Below are 17,933 nucleotides of genomic sequence, written 5' to 3'. Positions count from 1 at the left end.
GTAGCATTTTATTCAAGCCTCAAAACTCTGTGGAGGAGAGAAGGATTTATCACATTCCATTTTACAGATGAAGTCTGAGACTTGAGCTCAGGTGACTTGCCTGAGGTCCCAGAGCTACTGTGTGCCACAGTTAGACCTCAAATGCCACCGTTCCCACTACCCCCAAGGACACACTGACTCTGACATTTACAGGGAACACCTTGCTGGCCTCAGAGAAGGCAGAGAGGATCCTTCCTATAGAGGCTGGAGCGGGACGGAATGAAATTCAGCTTCCAAGAGGGAGATGAACCCTGGGGGGTGGCAGGTGAGTGAGCTCATGTGGGAAGCACCCAGGGGGGGAAAAAAATCAAAATGAAAAGGAAAAAAAACAAAAACAAAAAACCACCCCAGCTTGTTGATTACGACAAGGCAAAACCTTTAATAACATGAGTGCTTATTACATTAGCTGCTTCGGACTCTGACATCTTTGATTTCCCGTCATGTTATTATTATTATTTTTTTTCCTAACACTTAAAGGTGAATGCCTCCCTCAGGGCCACCTGGGCAGTGGTGGGTTTCCTGAGGATCTGTGTTGGGTGGACAAATGGGGACAGCTACGCCGGCACCTGATGGGAGATTTGCAGATCCCCCCCCCCTCTGGCCACCACCCTGTGACTTTTGATAAAGTCCTCTCCCAAGGAGGGAAGAACAGTGGAGGAAGGAAGGAAGGACAGAAGGACATGTGGGCACAGATACACAGAGGGGAGGGAGGGAGGGACGACAGGAAGGGATCCGATTGGGGAGGTTGGGAAGGGAAAGGTGGGGGTCCTGTGGGGATGGGGTGGGGGGACCCCCGTGGGACAGGGCGGAGTCCATTTGGTTTTCATTTCTTTGTGAGAAGTAAGAACCATCACGAGGACCATGCCATGCAACCTTGGAGACGTCTGTGGACACTGCGCCCCCGCAGGCGGTGCTGGGCGCGGCCAGCGGTCAGGGCCAGCGGCGTCCGCTCACACGGGCGTGGTGCGCCTGTTGGCCGGGTTGTTGTGCAGCGACTCTTTGAACTCTTTGGGCGTGGAATTGTGGAACTGTAGAAAAGCGTGGTCCCGGTCCGAGTTGAGGAGGGTCCCCATGGTGATCTTGGAGGGGTCCCGGGACAGGGTGAACATGGAGATGTCGGTGGAGGGGATGGTGTGGAAGCCTTTGCTGATGGGGGACAGGTCTCGGGACCGCGGCTCGGTGGAGCGCGAGCTGGACCTCCTCCGGAACCTGTACCTGTAGGGCGGGAGGCGGGCGAAGGTGGACTTCTTGAGGAGCTCCGAGTGCGATTTGGCACGCAGCTGCTGGTGTTTCTCGATGTAGATGTGCACGGCCACCACGCCCACGATCTCGGCGATGATGAAGGAGAAGGCGCCGAAGTAAAAGGACCAGCCGTACGAGTAGCTTTTCTTGGAGTCACGCTGCCCGGGGTCTCCGGCGTTGGCTGATATATAAACGATGATGCCAATGATGTTGCTTAAGCCTGAGGAAAAAAAAAATGGAAAAGAAAAGAAAAGAAAAAAAGACACACACACACACACACGTGTTGCATAAACCCTCCAAGGTCAAGGCCACTTTTGGTCTTGGAATATGGATAGAAAATGCAAAATTAAGGTGGGAAGGGGAAGAGACATGGATAATGGCTAAGAAATCCTCAGGCTGAGCTCCTCTTGCAAGGTCTGTGTCTTGGGAAGTGGGGGAATTTCTGCGGCTCCCGTCCTGGGCTGTGCCCCTTTCAGGTCAAGATGCCATCCTACTTCTCTAGCAAGGGTGGTAGCACTCAGGGGGACCTCCGTGTCCCCTTAGAGACAAGGCAACACTGAATCTTTGGCTTTAAGTCATGAGAGTGATAAAGTGAACCAGTGACAGTCCCCTGCCCTTGAATTTCTCACCCTTGGGCGACAGGATAAATGCCATCGGAGCAAAATACAGTAGAAACTTTACTGGAGGCACTTAGGAAATGATTCAGAGGCAAAGGGGGAAGAGAGAAAGGCTGAGAATTTTGCTTTGAAGATGAGGCCACATGGGAGCCAGATCCTGCAGCTGAGAAGGAAGGCCGTGGACCGTGGAGCACCAGAGAGGGACCAAGAATGACCGGCTAGTCAGCTTGGGTGACTGGGAGGCTGGTGGCATCTCAAACTAAAATAAGAGGCAGCCAACAGACCATGTTTAGAGAACAGAGATTTGGATACACCAAGTTGAAAGCGTTGGGGGAGACATCCACCACTGGATGTCTGCGGATCTGGGGCTGCAATTTGGGGGAACTAATAAGCTCAGGGGGCAGGGACAGTCGTTGACCATCTTTCTGTCTCTGTGGAATAAGATAACCAGTCTTGGGTTGGTTGATGTTTGAGTGTCAAAAATTGGGGGACGCAAAGCTGTTCGCCCCCAAAGGCAAGGTCTGCAGACTTAGTTTCCCCCAAGTGCCAACAGAATAGCATTGGGAAGCTCAGTTCAGCCCATCGGAGAGAAATAGATTCCCTAGAGAATGACAAGAAGGGACAGGAATCTTTAAGGGCTGTGTTCATCTCGGGTACCTTCCCACATTATTACCCCAAATGGGAAATGTCACTTTTGGACCCTCTACTCATGGGGTCTCACTCAAGACTTGGTGCCAACAGCGGCCCGAGGAGGTTGACATACTACCTGGCAATTAGTGCTAAATGGAATCTGTCCTTCATGATCGTTCCCAGCACCAGTTGGTAAGTAATCCTTTCCAGAAGATTCCTGAGTCCTCCCGACGCTCTTTGAACACTCCGTATTCTTTCTGGGTCTCCCCTAGATCTCCCCCAAATCAAGCAACTAAGGGCTAAAGCTTGGCATGTCAGGGCCACAGCATCTGCTCAAGTGCTACCATGTGATTGGCAGGAGCACCTGGGTGACAGGTATTATTAATATTTAGGGTGGGACTTCTGCTTATGCTCCATCTAGGACCTGCCCCTGAGGGACAGGGCTGGGGTCTGCTCCTGCTGTGGGTCCTCTTGGCATGACTGGGTCCAGGCATTCATCAGGGACTCAGCAAATGCTAATCACCTTGCTATTTGTCACTCGGAGGGTTGGCACATCCTGCTCGGTGTCAGGCTGCAAGGGACCTGACAGGATAAAAAACGGTTCCCCTCTTCCTGGAGTGTCAATTTGGCTGGAAGATTAGTAAGGAAGGCACATTCTTTTATATTAAAATGAACACGGATATAATAAGGAGGAGAAAGCAGAATTCACATGAATTTTTAAGTAAAATGAGAAGCTGACTTCAAAGGCATTTTCGCTCCCTGAAGGCGGCTTCTAGAGATGCCCCCTGATTCCCCAGGGCCATGTTTGCTCTCTCCACCACTAGCAGGGAAATTTTGGTGGTAAAGTTTAGGAAGCCCCCCCCCCAAAGGGGTCTTGCTGGGGGTCGGGAATAAAAAAGAAAGAAAAAGAAGTTCAGAGAGAGGCTCAAATGTCAACCTGGGTTAAAGAGGCAGGAAGCCAAGTGAACTGTCAGTCATTTATGTATAAGGCACTAACTCTGTGCCAGGCCTGATTTTCTTATTTTTTAATTATTCCCCTTTTGCAGATAAGGAAACGGCAGAACTTAAGTTCTTTTTTGGTAGTGGGTATTGAACCCAGGGGGACTCTATCACTGAGCCACATCTCCAGTTATTTTTATTTATTTATTTATTTTATTTTGAGACAGGGTCTCCCTAAGGGCGGCCTCGAACTTGTAGTCCTCCTGTCTCAGCCTCCTGAGTCACTGGGATTACAGGCTAGCTCCCCTGCACCCAGCTCCAAGTGGAACTTGAAGCCCCAGCTCAGCCGTGGTAGTAGATTTAGATTTCAGTGGCTCAGGAGGAAGAAGGTGTGAGTGGGCAGTGACTTGGTCCCACCTGTCTGACTGTAAACTTCCTGAGGGTAGGAAATAGGTTTGCTCATTGTTGTGGCCCCAACTCCTAGTCCAGAGCCCGACCTAAAGCAAGCATGCTCCAGAGATCATGTTATTATTATTATTATTTTTTATGCCCAGTGCCTGGAACACAGTAGGTGCTCAATAAATTGTTGTTGATTTTTGAAGTTGAGCAAAAAGAGCCCTAGAGAGTGTTGAATCCTCCATTTTCCGCCATTTTATAAGTGGAAAAAAGCCCTGAGACTCTTGGGGTTCCTGGGGGAGGTTGGTGGAGGGGTCTAGGTTTAGACCCCAAGTTCTGGGATCCCCCTCAGGGCCCTCCAGTTCCTCTGAACCTAATCTACCTGCCATGTCTCATGATAGCCCTTGTGCGGACAGAGTTGCTGGCGACACAGGCCTCCCTAACAATCCCCTTGGGGGATAAAATAATGATCTTCTCTTGTTCTTGGGAAACTGTCACATCAGCACAACACTGGTACTGAGGCTCTGGCTCGGGAGCCAGGAGGGGGCCGACCAGTTACAGAAATGTGCCTCGAAGCAAAACAAGTCCCTGGGTTTGCCAGGAACATCTGTCCACCCAGAGCCCGGAGAGAGGCCACAGCCACCCTGTGGTGGCTTTCTCCCTGGCCTGTCACTGTTGTGGCTTCCCAGAGACTCGGCCAGACGGTTCTCACATCCTCACTTTGTAGAAGGGTATACAGTGGGGAAGGGACCTGAGCAGGGATTTACAGGGTCCCTGACTTTGGAATATGTTAGGAATTTATTGAGAAAGAACATTGTGGTCTTTTTGACTCAGTCTCCTTCCAACCACCCCAGGAAGTTGATACTATTATCATTTCGCCATCTCCCAGCTGAGGAAACCAAGTTACAAGGTCTTGGTGACATTTCCCAAGGCCACGTAGGATTCAAACCCAGGAGGACCCCTGTCTTGTTTATCACCCTCTCTTAGCCTTCCTTGTCCCCACCTCAATAAACATCCTGCCATTGCAGCTCTCCTAAGCCACAGGTTCCCTTTCCAGGGTTTTATTCATGTGCGGTCTGGAAATATCACATAGAAAATTCCAGAAAAAAAAACACCAATTCATAAGTTTTAAAGAACTTTTATCATCATAGATTGTTATGTCTCTTCTATTTTATTGTTCTATATTAGTAATAGAATATATTCTTAAATATATTTGTTAGAATCTCATTAACAAATTAAACTTTATCATAAGTTGTGTTTTGGTAGGAAAAAGCGGTCCACGGAGGGTTTGGTACTATCTGCAGCTCCGGCATCCACCAGAGGTCTTGGAAAGTGTCGCCTGTGGATACCTGGGGACTAGAGTGGTGTTCAAACCTTGGAAGGTCGTCACTGTTGAGAAGGTAGGTCCCCTCCTCCCCAAACCCTGCCTGGTCTTTTTATCCTCTGTCACATCCCATCAAAGGGCACTGGTGTGTCTTGAGAGGGGTGGGGTTTACAATAAGCATGTTTCAAAGGTCCAAGGTTGGCACGGAGCATGCCCAGGGGGACAGAGAGGTGCAGCCCTTGCAGGTACATCCAATCTGCTCCGGTTGCCCACTTCCAGCTGCAGGTTCAGCATCTTTGGTTTTGATGAGATTCTTCGCGGGCTCTGCTTTAGCACAACGAATTGCACATTTTTTATTTTATTTTATTTTTGGCTCTTTCCTGGAGGGGACCCTGGGGTAGCATGGCTCTGTCCACCCGGCTTCAGGTTGGGGGTCTGTGACGATCTCGGGGCTGGGGCAAGACACTCACCTGCAGACACAAAGAAGATGCCAGCGCTGAGGATGACATTGTGCCGGCTGCGGTGGAACTCGCTGGCCGCCACGCAGAGCCCCCCGAAGAACAGCAGGGTGACGCTGAGGATGGGGAAGACGCTGGAGGCCCTCACAGCCCCTGTGGGGAGAAAGAGAGAGGCCGCGTCCTGCACACCGGCCGCCCAGGGTCCCCCTGCCAGGGGCATGGGGGTCCCTGAGGGGAAGACGGGACAGAAGCTGCAGAGCAAGGCCACAATGTGATGTTGGCACAGGCCAGTGCCCTCTGCTCGGGGACCCGAGCTGGGAAGGGGTTGGCACTCTGCAGTCACCGTCCTGAAAGTCTTAACAACCTTTGTCTCTGAATCCGTGTGGTGGAAGCCAAGTCCAAGGGCACAGAGGGCTCTGAGCTGTGAGCTTTGAGCTTTGGTTCACAACTTCTCTACTGTCCACTCCCCAGCTCCCCAACTCCCTGGGCCAGGTTTTCTGTCCTCTCCTGCGTCTGCTCGGTGACCACTATCATCCTTGGTCCCTGCTATGGGCCTGTGCATATAAACACAGGGAGAATCAGGGTCAGGTGTAAGCCCCAGGCCCCCGGGAGGGTTAGCACTCACTCTAACAGTGTCCCCAGGCCCAAGGAAGTGTGACATTAAACAACCAATAGAAAATGCTATGACAGGTCAGAAGAGAGATTGCAGAAGACAGTAAATGATTTTTTCCCCCTGCATTTTGAACGAGGAGCCTGAGATCTTTATTTTGTATTGGGATCTGCAGATAATGTACCCAGCCTTGAATGCGGGGACTCCTATCAGAACATTCGATGCTCATCACATGCAGAATCTTCCCCAGCACACACCTGCATTTGTGCAACGCAGAGCCTGCTCATATCCATTGAAAACCCATTCAGTCACTGAATGAGCAAATGGATTTATTCTCTCAACACGTATTTATTGAGCACCTACTAGATTCCAGGTGCTCTGCTGGCTGCCGGGAGAGTAGCAGGAATGTTTAACAACCACAGAGGCACGGGCACTTTATGTTTTGAAGGTGAAGCTGACAGAATTTGCTGATGGAGCAGTTGTGGACGGGAGAGAAGAAGTTCTGTCAGCCCCGAGCAATGGTGGCATCTGTGTTGACAAAGGAGCAGCTCGAGGGTGGGGCAGGGAGGGAGGCAGCTCTTTTTGGGCCACGGAGGACTCACAGCTGTTTGCGTTACTCAGTGTTCTAGGCTAGACCACAGTGGAAGTGGTCTAGCTCTGGGTACTTCCATTCAGCACCCAAGAGATGCTCAAGACCCCAGGGACAAGAGCTCTCTCCACAGCGTCATGATTGTGTTTAAATAAATTAAAGAAATGCTTGCTTGCTTGCTTGTTTTTTACCTTCAGATTTCTGAAAGTTTGGTAACCGAGGTAGCCGGGATTATCTGAAGGGGACAGCGGAGGAGCCCTGGGGTCAGGAGCTGAGCTCACGGGGTAGAGAGAAGACAGAATGCTTCCAACATTTGATTCAATCTGGCTGCCCCACGTGACCCAACGCAAGGGTCTGGGCTGTCCAGGGCCCCAGGTAACTCTGTCCCTCTTGATCCTTAGCTGCGATGGTGACATTTTGGGAGCAGTTTCAAACTGCCTAGAAACCTGCTAGAGGAAGATGGGCATGGAGGAGAGGATCCTGCCACCCTGTCACCCTGGGGACATGAAGGGATCAGTCCCTTGTGGGCTTCTCACCTGGGCTAGCTGTTCTGAAGATCCTTGCTCACACACTGGCTTGGGTTGGGGCTCAGAGAATGGTAACGTGGGAATACAATGTTTTCTGTATTTTTTTCCCCCTGCATGCTGAGTAATTTGATCTAAAGGCTTTCAAAGAGCAACTTCAGCATTAAAGGTCCCTCTGCCCTTGTCTCCTCCCCATCCCAGCCCACCCTTGTCCTTCTGCACATTTCCCTTATCTGCCTCAGGTCCAGACCCACTAAAGAAGAAGCCGTTACCTTGGGTTCCTTCCTGGGTTTTCACTCACTAAACTCATTTCACAGGAAAAAAGACTTGAGCCTATCAACACACCTGGACGGACTTCTGTCACACACCATTGCCTCTATTTTAGTCCCAGAGGGAATCATTTACAATCCAGCCTGTCCTTCCTGCCAGACCCCGCCCCAGGTCACCGTGTGTTCTCCAGGCTCATGGAGTCCCCTGAAAAATCATTTACCTCATTTACGGGGCCCCCTACTCCCCCCCCCCCCCCAGCCAAAGGGGTATAGAAAGAAGCTTCTCCATCACGTTGCACAGGGCTAAGCACATTCCTGTGGTTTTCCAACACGTAGTGATGGTTTTTTTTGCTTGTTAATAAATTTGCAGATTATTTCTCTGATTTCTTATGTCTATGATATATTATGTCAGTGTTGTGGTTTGGACATAGGAGTCCCCCACACACACCAAAAGCTCCTATGTCCTTTCGGGAACGTTCAGAGATGAAATGATCACATTAGGAGAGCCGTCACTGAGTCTGGGGATGGATCCATGGATGGTTGGTGATTTAGACAGTCACTGGGTGGTAACCGTGGGCAAGTGGGGCGTGGCTGGAGGGAGCAGGTCACTGGGAGCCTGCCCTTGGGGGTATCCTGCTCCCTGGGGACCTTGTGCTCTCTGTTCCTGGCTGCCCATGAGCAGTGCTCCTCTGGAGGCCCCTCCACCATGATGTTCTGCCTCACCTTGGGCTCAGAGCAATGGAGTGAGCCGACCATGGACCTCTGAAACCATGATCCAAAATGAACTCTTCCTTTGCTAAGTTATTCTTACCAGGTATTGTGGTCACAGCAACAAGAAATTGACTGATGCAATCAGCTTATTTCCATGGACCTTCAGAGGGCCGAGGGCCAGTTTCCCTTCACCCTGATACTTACGGGGGGCAGGCTCACCTTGGTGTTCATTAGCCCCCAGGTAAATGGTGTCATCTCAGGGGCGTGGGCTCTGCGGTCCTGAGTGTGGATGTAACTGACTTCTTATGAGCCCAAATGTGGGAAAGCAACTCATTAATAATTTCTAAAAATTTACAATGTCTGGCCTGCGGGTTTCCACTTGGACTCTTGGCCTGGAACCCCCCAAATTATTAAGGGGGTGGGATCCACCCCCTCCAGTGGCTTCAAGTGCCCATTTGGAACTTGCGAACTAACCTTTAACGTGAACACTTGCTTTGCGTATTGACAGGAAGCATTGAATATTCAAAGAGATGAGTTTACTTGGTGAGAGAGAGAGAATCCTTTACAAATTCTTTTTTTTTTCAAAAAATGATTAACCTTTGAAATGTGCCCAAAGGAAAAGATCTGAACATTTGAAGCGATTGACTCGCGTTGGTTGTGACAGTGCATATTTGCAACGTGTGAATATGTGACATGTAAACGTGGCAGTTTTCAAAGTGGCAAAGTAACCATTAAGTAACTTTTAATGAACAAGACATGAACAGATTCTGTCATCTCTGGCTACAGGTGTCTGTAAGGCAGGATTTTTTTTTTTAATCTGCTGACATTTTCTCTGAGTAGGTTGGAGTCCACCCTGTACGGTTTAGCCCAGGGGTCACATGGTGGCTTCAGAACAAAAAATACATATATTGTCTTTTTCCCTGTTTCTCCTTCTCAAGGTCTGTCCTGGTTTGGATCTGGAATGTTCCCTGAAAGCTTGGTCCCCAGTGCAGCCAGGGCAGAGGTGCTCTGGACTTCTGGGCACTGATTGGACCCTGAGGGCTCTGACCCCATCAGTGGGTGGATGGATTAATCCATTTTCAGCTGAATGGGAGTTGGGGGGAGTTGCAGGAAGTAGGTCACTGAGAGCCTGTTTTGGAGGGGTCTGTCCTTTCCCGGCCCCTTCTCTCCCCCCAACTCCTCCGGGGGTGCCGTGAGCTGAGCAGCCCTCCCCCATCAGGACCTTCCAACACGATTTCTGCCTTGGAACCAGCTGACCATGGACTGAGTGTCCTGAAGCCATGAACCGGAATAAATCTCCCATCCCTTAAGTCAGGTGTTTTGGTCTCAGTGATAAAAAGCTGACCCCCCCACTGGCTTGAGCTAAGGGAGCGCCTCAGGGCGGGGAGGTAAGCTTCATCCAGGGTCCTTCCACCATCCGAGTCTGAGTAGGACTTTGCAGAGTCTACGCTATGTTATGGGGAGTCTCCGGACGCCTTTGAAACCTCCCTCTAGGGTGCTCTGGTTTGAACGGAACCCCCAGAATTTATTTGCCGGAAACAGGATCCCCAAATCTGTATATTAATGCTATTTGAAGGTGGGACCTTAAGGAGTAATTAGGATTAGAGGAGGTCATGAGGGTGGGTCCCCCATGACGGCCCTGGTGACCTTAGGAGATGAAGAAGTGGGACCCCATCTGGCACGCTTGCTTTATCTCAGCATGTGATAGTCTCCTCCATGCCATGCAGACAGGAGGCCCTCATCCGAGGCTGAGCAGACACTGGCACCATGCTGTTGGACTTTCCAGCCTCCAGAACTGTGGGCCAAATAAACCTTTATTCTTTATAGATTACCTAGCCTCAGGCATTTTGTTATACCAATGTAGAACAGACTGAGACATACGGGTTTAAGCTACCCCAAAGGGCACATGAAAAAGGGAATAGAACAAAAACATCATGTGCAAAGGTCCGATCCCATCAGGACTGTGGGTCCCAACAGAATTAGCAGCCTATACTCTTGGATGGGCAAGGAATCCCTGCAGGAACAAGACTCTGGCCTTTCGTGGCTGAGTTGGGGATTCCAATATTCCTGACCTGTGGGCTCTTTTAAGGTCCCTCCTTTGACTTAGCCAGATGGTGTGGAGATTGGTGACGCTTACGTGAACCCTGAGGTGGGCTGAGAGGAGATAAAGGAACAGAGGACTCCACCTTCCCAGAGGAGAGAAAAGCATTTTGATGGAAAAGTAATTGACCTCTCCAAAGAACTTAAAAAAAACAATTTTCCGAGTTGTGCAATAGCAGTCACGGTTCTGTTGACCCTCCAACGGAGCAAACATCAAAATGTTTCGTCCAGGTAGGAAAGAAAAACAAGGATCAGCTGTGGGCGCTCTGGTGAAATCCCACCGGTCCTGACGTCCAAGCTACTCTCTTTTGAGGAGGTCCAAGTTCTACCCTCTGGAGATTTTTTGGAAGCATGTATTTGAGTTGAAGGAAATGCCTGAGATTTTTCTCCTTAATGCAATATCCTAAGCTTTGGATAAGCTGCATCTCCAAATGTGGTTTTGACTTTGCACACCAAATCTATTTGAGCTGCTGATATGAGGGGTTTGAAGAAAGATGAATAGTGTGTTCCATGTGCAAAGTGGGCCTAGGCACGACGATTCTTTTCACATTAGCTCTTCCACAATAACTTTTTCCTGTTATGTTATTAAAGGTTCATATGTAGATTCATGGCCATATGCATCTAGAATAACATCATGACTAAAGATGAAAATGATTTTAATTTAAAAATTCTCCTTCCTTCCTTGCTGTCTGGTGCTGGGGCTAGAACCCTGGGCCTCCTGCCTGCTAAGCGCGTGCTCCACTTCTGGGCTACATCCCCAGCCCCCAAACACTTGAGGCAGGAGCTAACACACAGAAGCTGAATAGGAAAATTTCTTGGAGTTTTAGTTTATAATCACCGTTTTTTAAAAAATAATCATCCAAAGTCTAACACTTCTGAAGAGCAAATTAATCAACACCGGTGAAATTTTCCTTTTGAGTGATCTGAAAACAGGATCTTGAAGAAATGACTTATAAACCCCAAACCAAGTTCCCTCTGGGCTGGTACCAGTTTGACTTCTATTCTTCTCTTGAGCATGAACTTGACTAAACTCATTGTGTGTGTTTGATGATCGTTGTGGGTGTTTGTTAACTATCCAATTAACCAATCTCTAGGGCAGTTAATGGCTCTGTCAATTCTTATAAATGACAAGCAATACCTCGGTTCTGCTTCGGCTGAACTGTGCCAATAGAATCCCCTGCAACAAACCAGAGCTAACACACACACTGCCTCCTGGTTACACACTGGGCCCCGGGCTAAGTGAACTGTGCATTAGCTTAGTTAATTTTTATGACCCTGTCAGACAGAGGACATGACAATCTCGCTTTGGAAAAGATGAAGAACGGTTAAGAGGTGAGACAACTTGCCCCAGGTTGAACCTTAGCTGGGAGGGAGTCAAACCAGGGTCACAGCCCCGATCTGTCAGATTCCAGAGCCCTTGCTTGAAGTCACCACACTCCACTGGCTCCTATGTGCTTTAGTTGTGACAGTCTATATCAGATCCACGGTACTGACCTTGGAAAAATCCTATGGCGACACTGGCCCTGTCCCAGTAGGATTGAAACCGAAGGGAAGTCAAACGAAAGTGGACTCTGGTTTGTGTTTATCCTCCTAGGACTTACCCCTGGGGACCTCGCCCATTAGCACCTCACCCATTAGCATCTCACCCATTAGCACCTCACCCATTAGCACCTCCAATCAACCCTCTGGGGAAGGGGAAAACTTGTATCCAAGTTGAAGAAAATTTCTTAGATTTTTATCCTAAGTAGACCAAAAAGGACCTTTCCGTTTTAGATAACCCACTCTCCCACCCCTGTTTCTAGTTCATTAAAAATGAAAGAGACTTAGGTCTCAGAACCCTGTCGATAGCTCTGTCTAGTGGCGCCTGGAACTGCTCCTTTGCACATCGATGTGGACATGGAGGGACCTCAAACTCAGAAGCAGCTGGTGGATGGCAGGGGACCCTTCCATCCCACCCCCGGTTTCCCCAAGAGAAAGCCAGGAAGAGGAGAGACTTACGTAGGAGGTACTCCGCTGTATCCTGTTCGTAGTCTGCATCTTCAGGGAAGTGGTCGATTTTCTTGCACACTCCTCGGAAAGCCCCTGCGGAAACAAACAGGGTCCTGAGAACCCAACGGGAGAAGGCCATTTCCCTGGGGCCCAGCCTGAGTCCTTGACCTCATGGGACCATTCCTTCCCCTGGTTGTCGGGAAGCTGGGCACAGGTAGGCTCAATCGCATCTTATACAGGGCACAAAGAAGAGACTAGCTGCTCTGACTTGGATTTTGAATGTCCCCAGCCAGTGACATAGTGGGAGGTGGTGGAACCTTTAGGAGGTGGAGCTTGGTGGGAGAAAGCGAGGTCATTTGGAGAATGTCCTTGAAGGGATTATTGGGATCGCGGGCCCTTTCCTCTGTCTGCTCCCTGGAAACCCTGAGGTGGGCAGCTTTGCTCTATCACCTCCCTGCCATGTTGTTCTGCTTTGGCACAGGCCAAAAAAGTAATGGAGCCAACCAACCAACCAACCAACCATGGACGGAGCCCAAATAAACTCTTCCTGTTTTAAAAGTTGATTTATCTCAGGGTTTTTGTCACAGTGACCTAAAGCGAGCACTCCACTAGAGGCAAGCCATTCATTAAATAAAAAAAGGAAAAGACTCAAATATTCTATTTCTTCCATATTGCACGACGTTGGCCTCCACCTTGGAAGAGCAAAAAGAAGTAGGAATATGAAAGCAGGTCTCAGGACACTGTCGGGTCTGACCTCTCCCACAAGTGAAAGGAAAAAGAGGTGGGAATTATGTTTATTAATTTATCTTCCCATTTTATAAATGAGGAAATCAGGCGTGAAGAATTTTGCTTGAGGGCTGGGGTTGTGGCTTGGTGGTAGAGCACTTGCCTACCATGTGCGAGGTACTGGGTTCGATTCTCAGCACTGCATATAAATCAATGAATAAAATGAAGTCCATCAAACAACTAAAATTATATTTAGTAAATAAATGGTCAAGCCAGGTTCCCAGTCAAGATCTGAATCCAGACATTGTGGAACATTCTACTTTCTCAGACAATGCTCCTATCTGACCACAGGACTCTCCTGTTCGCAGGGTCACGGCTCCCTGTCCCTTGCTGTGTGGCCCACCCCTTCAGGAACCACAGAATTGTCGAGGAAACATCTCAAAGAAACTGTCAGCCTTTGACTTCCTCTCCTTTTTCTTCAGCATAGATTGGACTTAACTCATTGTGTGTGTGTGTTTGATAATCATTGTGGGTGTTTATTAACTAGCCAATTAGCCATTCTCTGGGGCATTTAATGGCTCTGTCAGTTCTTATAAATGACAAACAATATTCAGGATGTCTCCTCTGGCCGCCACACAGCATGAAATTATGTATTCCTGTCCTCTTCCCTGTCTGCAAAGACAGTAGGGAGGTGAGAAAGAGTGTCGCTGTTGGTGGGAGAATCAGACAGAGCGGAGCTTGTGTTTCAGAGCAGTCATTGCATATTTAAAAAAAAAAAAAAGCCACACTCACAAACAGGAGATAATTTTTTTTGCAAAGCTGTAGGCACATCATAATAATAGCTGCCAGGTATAAAGTCCTTCCAAGGAGCCAGGCATGTTGGTGAAAACTTACAGTCCTTATCTCACTGACTCTCGCCCCCTGCACCCCAGGAGGTAAGGTCTATTAATATTGACGTTTATGACCAGGCAGGAGAGCCACAGAGGGGGATGGAGGTGTCCCAGTCAGTGAGTGGCAGAATTGGTATTCGAATCCAGGCTCCAAAGCCTGTGATTTCATCATTACTCTATGAATAACCATTACGATCATGTCTACTATTATTATGTCTATTATTATCTTATAATGATAACAGTACTATCTATTTAACCTCTATCATAAATAGGCTCCCCAGGGACATTTCACGATAATTGCAATGAGGCTATGTAGAACCTCTCTTTGGTTCTGATCCCCAGCTCGCCGGGCAAAGAATAGACTTTGAACCAAGGAAAGGATTCAGGAGAGAAGTCTCCAGGAAGTTTCTCGGAAGAAAAGACAAACCTGTATCATCTTCCCTGATATTGAAAAAAAAAAGGCCTTTGTTTTTTCCTTGTTTGTATTTCAGAGTTTCCTTTAGGTATTTTGCCTAGATAATAAATCCTCATAAGTGACATAGGTTCTCCTTTTACCATGTGCCCCAGGACCAGTCTATGCATTTGATGGGTGAGGAAACCGAGAGGCTTAACAAGGCTGTGGTTGGTAAATGTGTCACTCGAGGGCAGGTCTGGCTGACTCAAGGTCAAGGTTCCTAAGCACTATTGTGACTTGCTCTCCCTTCAGTGGCTTTGGAGTTGCAAGCAAGTCCCCGGATAGGTGGCTTAGTGGTCATTCTGTGGTCTGTTCCCCGCTATTGGTGTGGCATGGAACGGCACCAGTCACCTTCCCATCAACTTATACTTTTTCTATGATGTATTCCAGGGACCCATGGGCAGGTTTGCTGTTCCACCTGATCCACAAAAGATTTCCTGGGGAAGAGAAGGTTCTGGTGACAATGGAATGTGGACCCTCCTCCAACAGCCCAGTCGGAATCGCTGTGGGAGTTAGGAGCCACGCACTTGCCTGCATCTGCTTGAGAAATGGACTTCCTCGAGATGCCTCCAGGTGGCTTGAACCTGGGACTCAGAACCTCAAATGCCAATGGCTTTTGAAGTCACAGGCACCAGTGTCCTTTCCACCTGTTTCTGTTCAGCCCATGAGCGAAGAATGGTGTTAGTGTACTTAGATGATTGGGAAAAAAAAATCAAAAGAAGAATATTATTTCATGACACGTGAAAAACGTGAAATTCAAATTCGGGTGTCCATAAAGTTTTATTGACACCGCTGTACCCATTTATTGACATAGTTTTGATGGCGGCTTTCATGCTCCTGTGGCTGAGTGAGGTGTGGCAGAGACAGCCAAGCTGAAAATAGTTACCCTCTGGCCCTTTTGGAAACATCTTGCTGAACCCTGGTCTGATGATTTCTGTGTTGTGAAGTCACAAGTGAAAAGTGAGGAAGGGTTGGGCCCTTCCTGAGATGGAGGCAATAATCCAGCCTGGTCCCTCCAAAGCAAATAGTGGTGGGTTTTTAGAAAATCTGGTAGCAGACTGGTTTGGTGATGTTTGTTTGCTAAATAAATAGTTCTGTGCTTTTCTTACCTGCAGTTTTTTATTGCATATTTTGATGCATTTTTCAGAAAATTACACGTGTCTCTACAATTTAAAAATTCAAGGTATCTCATTCGAATGCCTGATTGGCAGTTTCTCTTAAAAAATGAGGTGCTCCGTCCATCCCACATTTCCATGGGACAACACCCTTTGTAGCTGGACATCAGCAGCCCTCTTAAGCCTGGGCATGAACTCTCCAATTGGCCAAAGTCCCCAACTTGGGATGCTTCCCTGTCCCTGTAGACATTTCAGCTCATAACCCCAGAGTCAAAACGTGGTGAGAACCCAGTCTTCGGAGTCACCCTTTAGAGAGAATCCTGACTCAGCAGCCACTTACTCCTTGTGGTTGCCTGCCGCAAAGTACCTCTCCAATACCTTAGCTTCATCTTCTACCAAAGGGAGATAATAATAGTCACTCCTGCCTGGGAGTTGTCACCAGAATTAATGGCGGCAGTAATAGTAGTTACGGTGGCAGTCGCTGTTCTCGGTACTTTGCACATAAATCTTTTAATCAGGCAATGATGTAAAGCACTTTTTACAGTCCCTGGCACCTAGTAAGAACTCAATAAATTACAGCTATTACTATCGCCGGTTTGGGTAGGTATTTTAGGACCAGCAGAGACACATCGGCGACATGGTGAGATTTTAGAAAGCAATATAAAAGGAAAGGGAAACAGGAATTTCCTCAAGGAAGATTCCACACTGAAAATGGAGCTGCTGGCACCCTGAGCCACACACTCATCATAAAGTGAACTTGGCCATTCCTATGGTAGCATATTGCTAGCTCCCAGAAATAACCACTGCTTTGCATTTTTAAAATGTGTATATATATATGTATATATTTCCTTTCAGGCTCCCCCCCCCCCCATCTTGTGCTTTCACACAAAAATGACTTAACAAGATTGAGATCATGCTGTTCTTCTCACATTTTCTTAGGAGTATTTCCCCATATCAGTCAATCCAAGGAAATAGAAGGGGGCTGGATTTCCCACCAATTTCACAAGAAGAAATCAAGAGAGAGGTTGAAAACCTTCAGACGGTAAGGAGCAAGTCAGAACACAGAGATAAACATGGCTAAGGCCCTGGGGCAGAGAGAAGCAAATTAGGAAGAGGACTGAAGGGGTGTGGTCTGGAGACAAAACCCGGGGCTACAGGGGAGAGGTGATGGAGAACCAGACCTGGGCAGGCGTGAGAACTGGGCATGAGAACCAATGGATTGCAGGACCTTGGGAAGAGTTTGGGAATGGGAGACAGAACCAGAAGAAATTTCCTGAGCAGTTGAGGTATAATCACAGAGCCTGGATTTATGGGTCTAGAGTCTCTCTCTGCAATGAGAATGTGAGCTCTGAGGACCAGAATCTTCTGTCCTGGCCACTCACGAATCCCTAGGACTCTGGCTCCATCCTAGATAGAAAAGACGATATCAGCAGTTCATCTCCAGCTCCCACAATGGAAGAAAACACCTGTCACATGAATAAGGATGCACCCTTGAACGAACACCCCTTAAAGCCAAGCCTTGGAGATATTATTAAAATCAAGAATTAGATAACCCACATCATTGCCTCTATTATTTACTTGATAGTCGTACAAGTTCTAGTTAGCATAAGAATTGTGTTAGAAGCAATACTTTAAAAAAAAAATGGAATAAGGGGACCATTTTTTTTTCCAGGTGATAAACATTCGTCTATTTGGGAAGCTGAAAGCAATTTGGTAGGAAAAGAAAATATCAGAATGAATGAAAAGGGCTTAGTAAAGTGATTTCTCGTGGGATATTAAGTCCTACCCACTAAGCTGCAAGAATTAAGACATTGTGGTACTGGCTTTAAGAATAACATTTATCAGGACATTTTTCAATGCGAAAAGAGAGACGTTATAAAGAAAACAAGAAGCCGTTCCTTTTCCCATCTTCAGATAACCCTTGTTAAATTGGAAGAACAATATGTGCAGGAAAAAATTCAAGCAGTACAGAAAGGGTTCAAAGGGAAGCACCCCCCCCCCCCCCGCCAACCCCAAATGCTCTCACCTGATAAATCAGCAGAACGTTTTTTTTTTTTTTTTTGTGAACAGAATGATGAATGAAATCATGTCTAAGACGAGACTTGAAGGTTAATTAGAAGTTGATCAGAGAAAGGGAGGCGTGTTTCTCAAAGCAGAAGGAACAGCTCATGTGGTGATAAGAGAAAATGAGCTCGTAGCTGGGAGGGGGTTGGAAGATGAGTGGCTGGTGCCTGCAGGAGAGACCCAGTGGGTACAGGTGAGAGGGGAGGGGTGCTAGGATCCTGGGATAAGGGAGGTGAGAGAGAAGAAC

General features: G+C 48.0%; 1 protein-coding gene across 1 annotated transcript in view; it reads right to left on the bottom strand.

Moving 5' to 3' along the window:
• Window positions 1-989: 989 nt before the first annotated feature.
• The window catches only part of CACNG3 (calcium voltage-gated channel auxiliary subunit gamma 3), a gene marked incomplete at both ends in the record, with an annotated part of 76,022 nt that continues 59,078 nt past the window's right edge, over window positions 990-17,933 (bottom strand). The window contains 3 exons of the mRNA XM_081299756.1: window positions 990-1,501; window positions 5,658-5,798; window positions 12,447-12,530. Coding sequence (XP_081155882.1) covers window positions 990-1,501; window positions 5,658-5,798; window positions 12,447-12,530 — 737 coding nt within the window. The remainder of the gene's footprint in view (window positions 1,502-5,657; window positions 5,799-12,446; window positions 12,531-17,933) is intronic.

Source organism: Spermophilus citellus (genome assembly GCF_964194105.1).
Source record: "Spermophilus citellus genome assembly, chromosome: 6".
Classification (NCBI taxonomy): domain Eukaryota; kingdom Metazoa; phylum Chordata; class Mammalia; order Rodentia; family Sciuridae; genus Spermophilus; species Spermophilus citellus.
The sequence above is the reverse complement of the archived record's forward strand: the minus strand, read 5'-3'. Positions and strand labels throughout refer to the sequence as shown.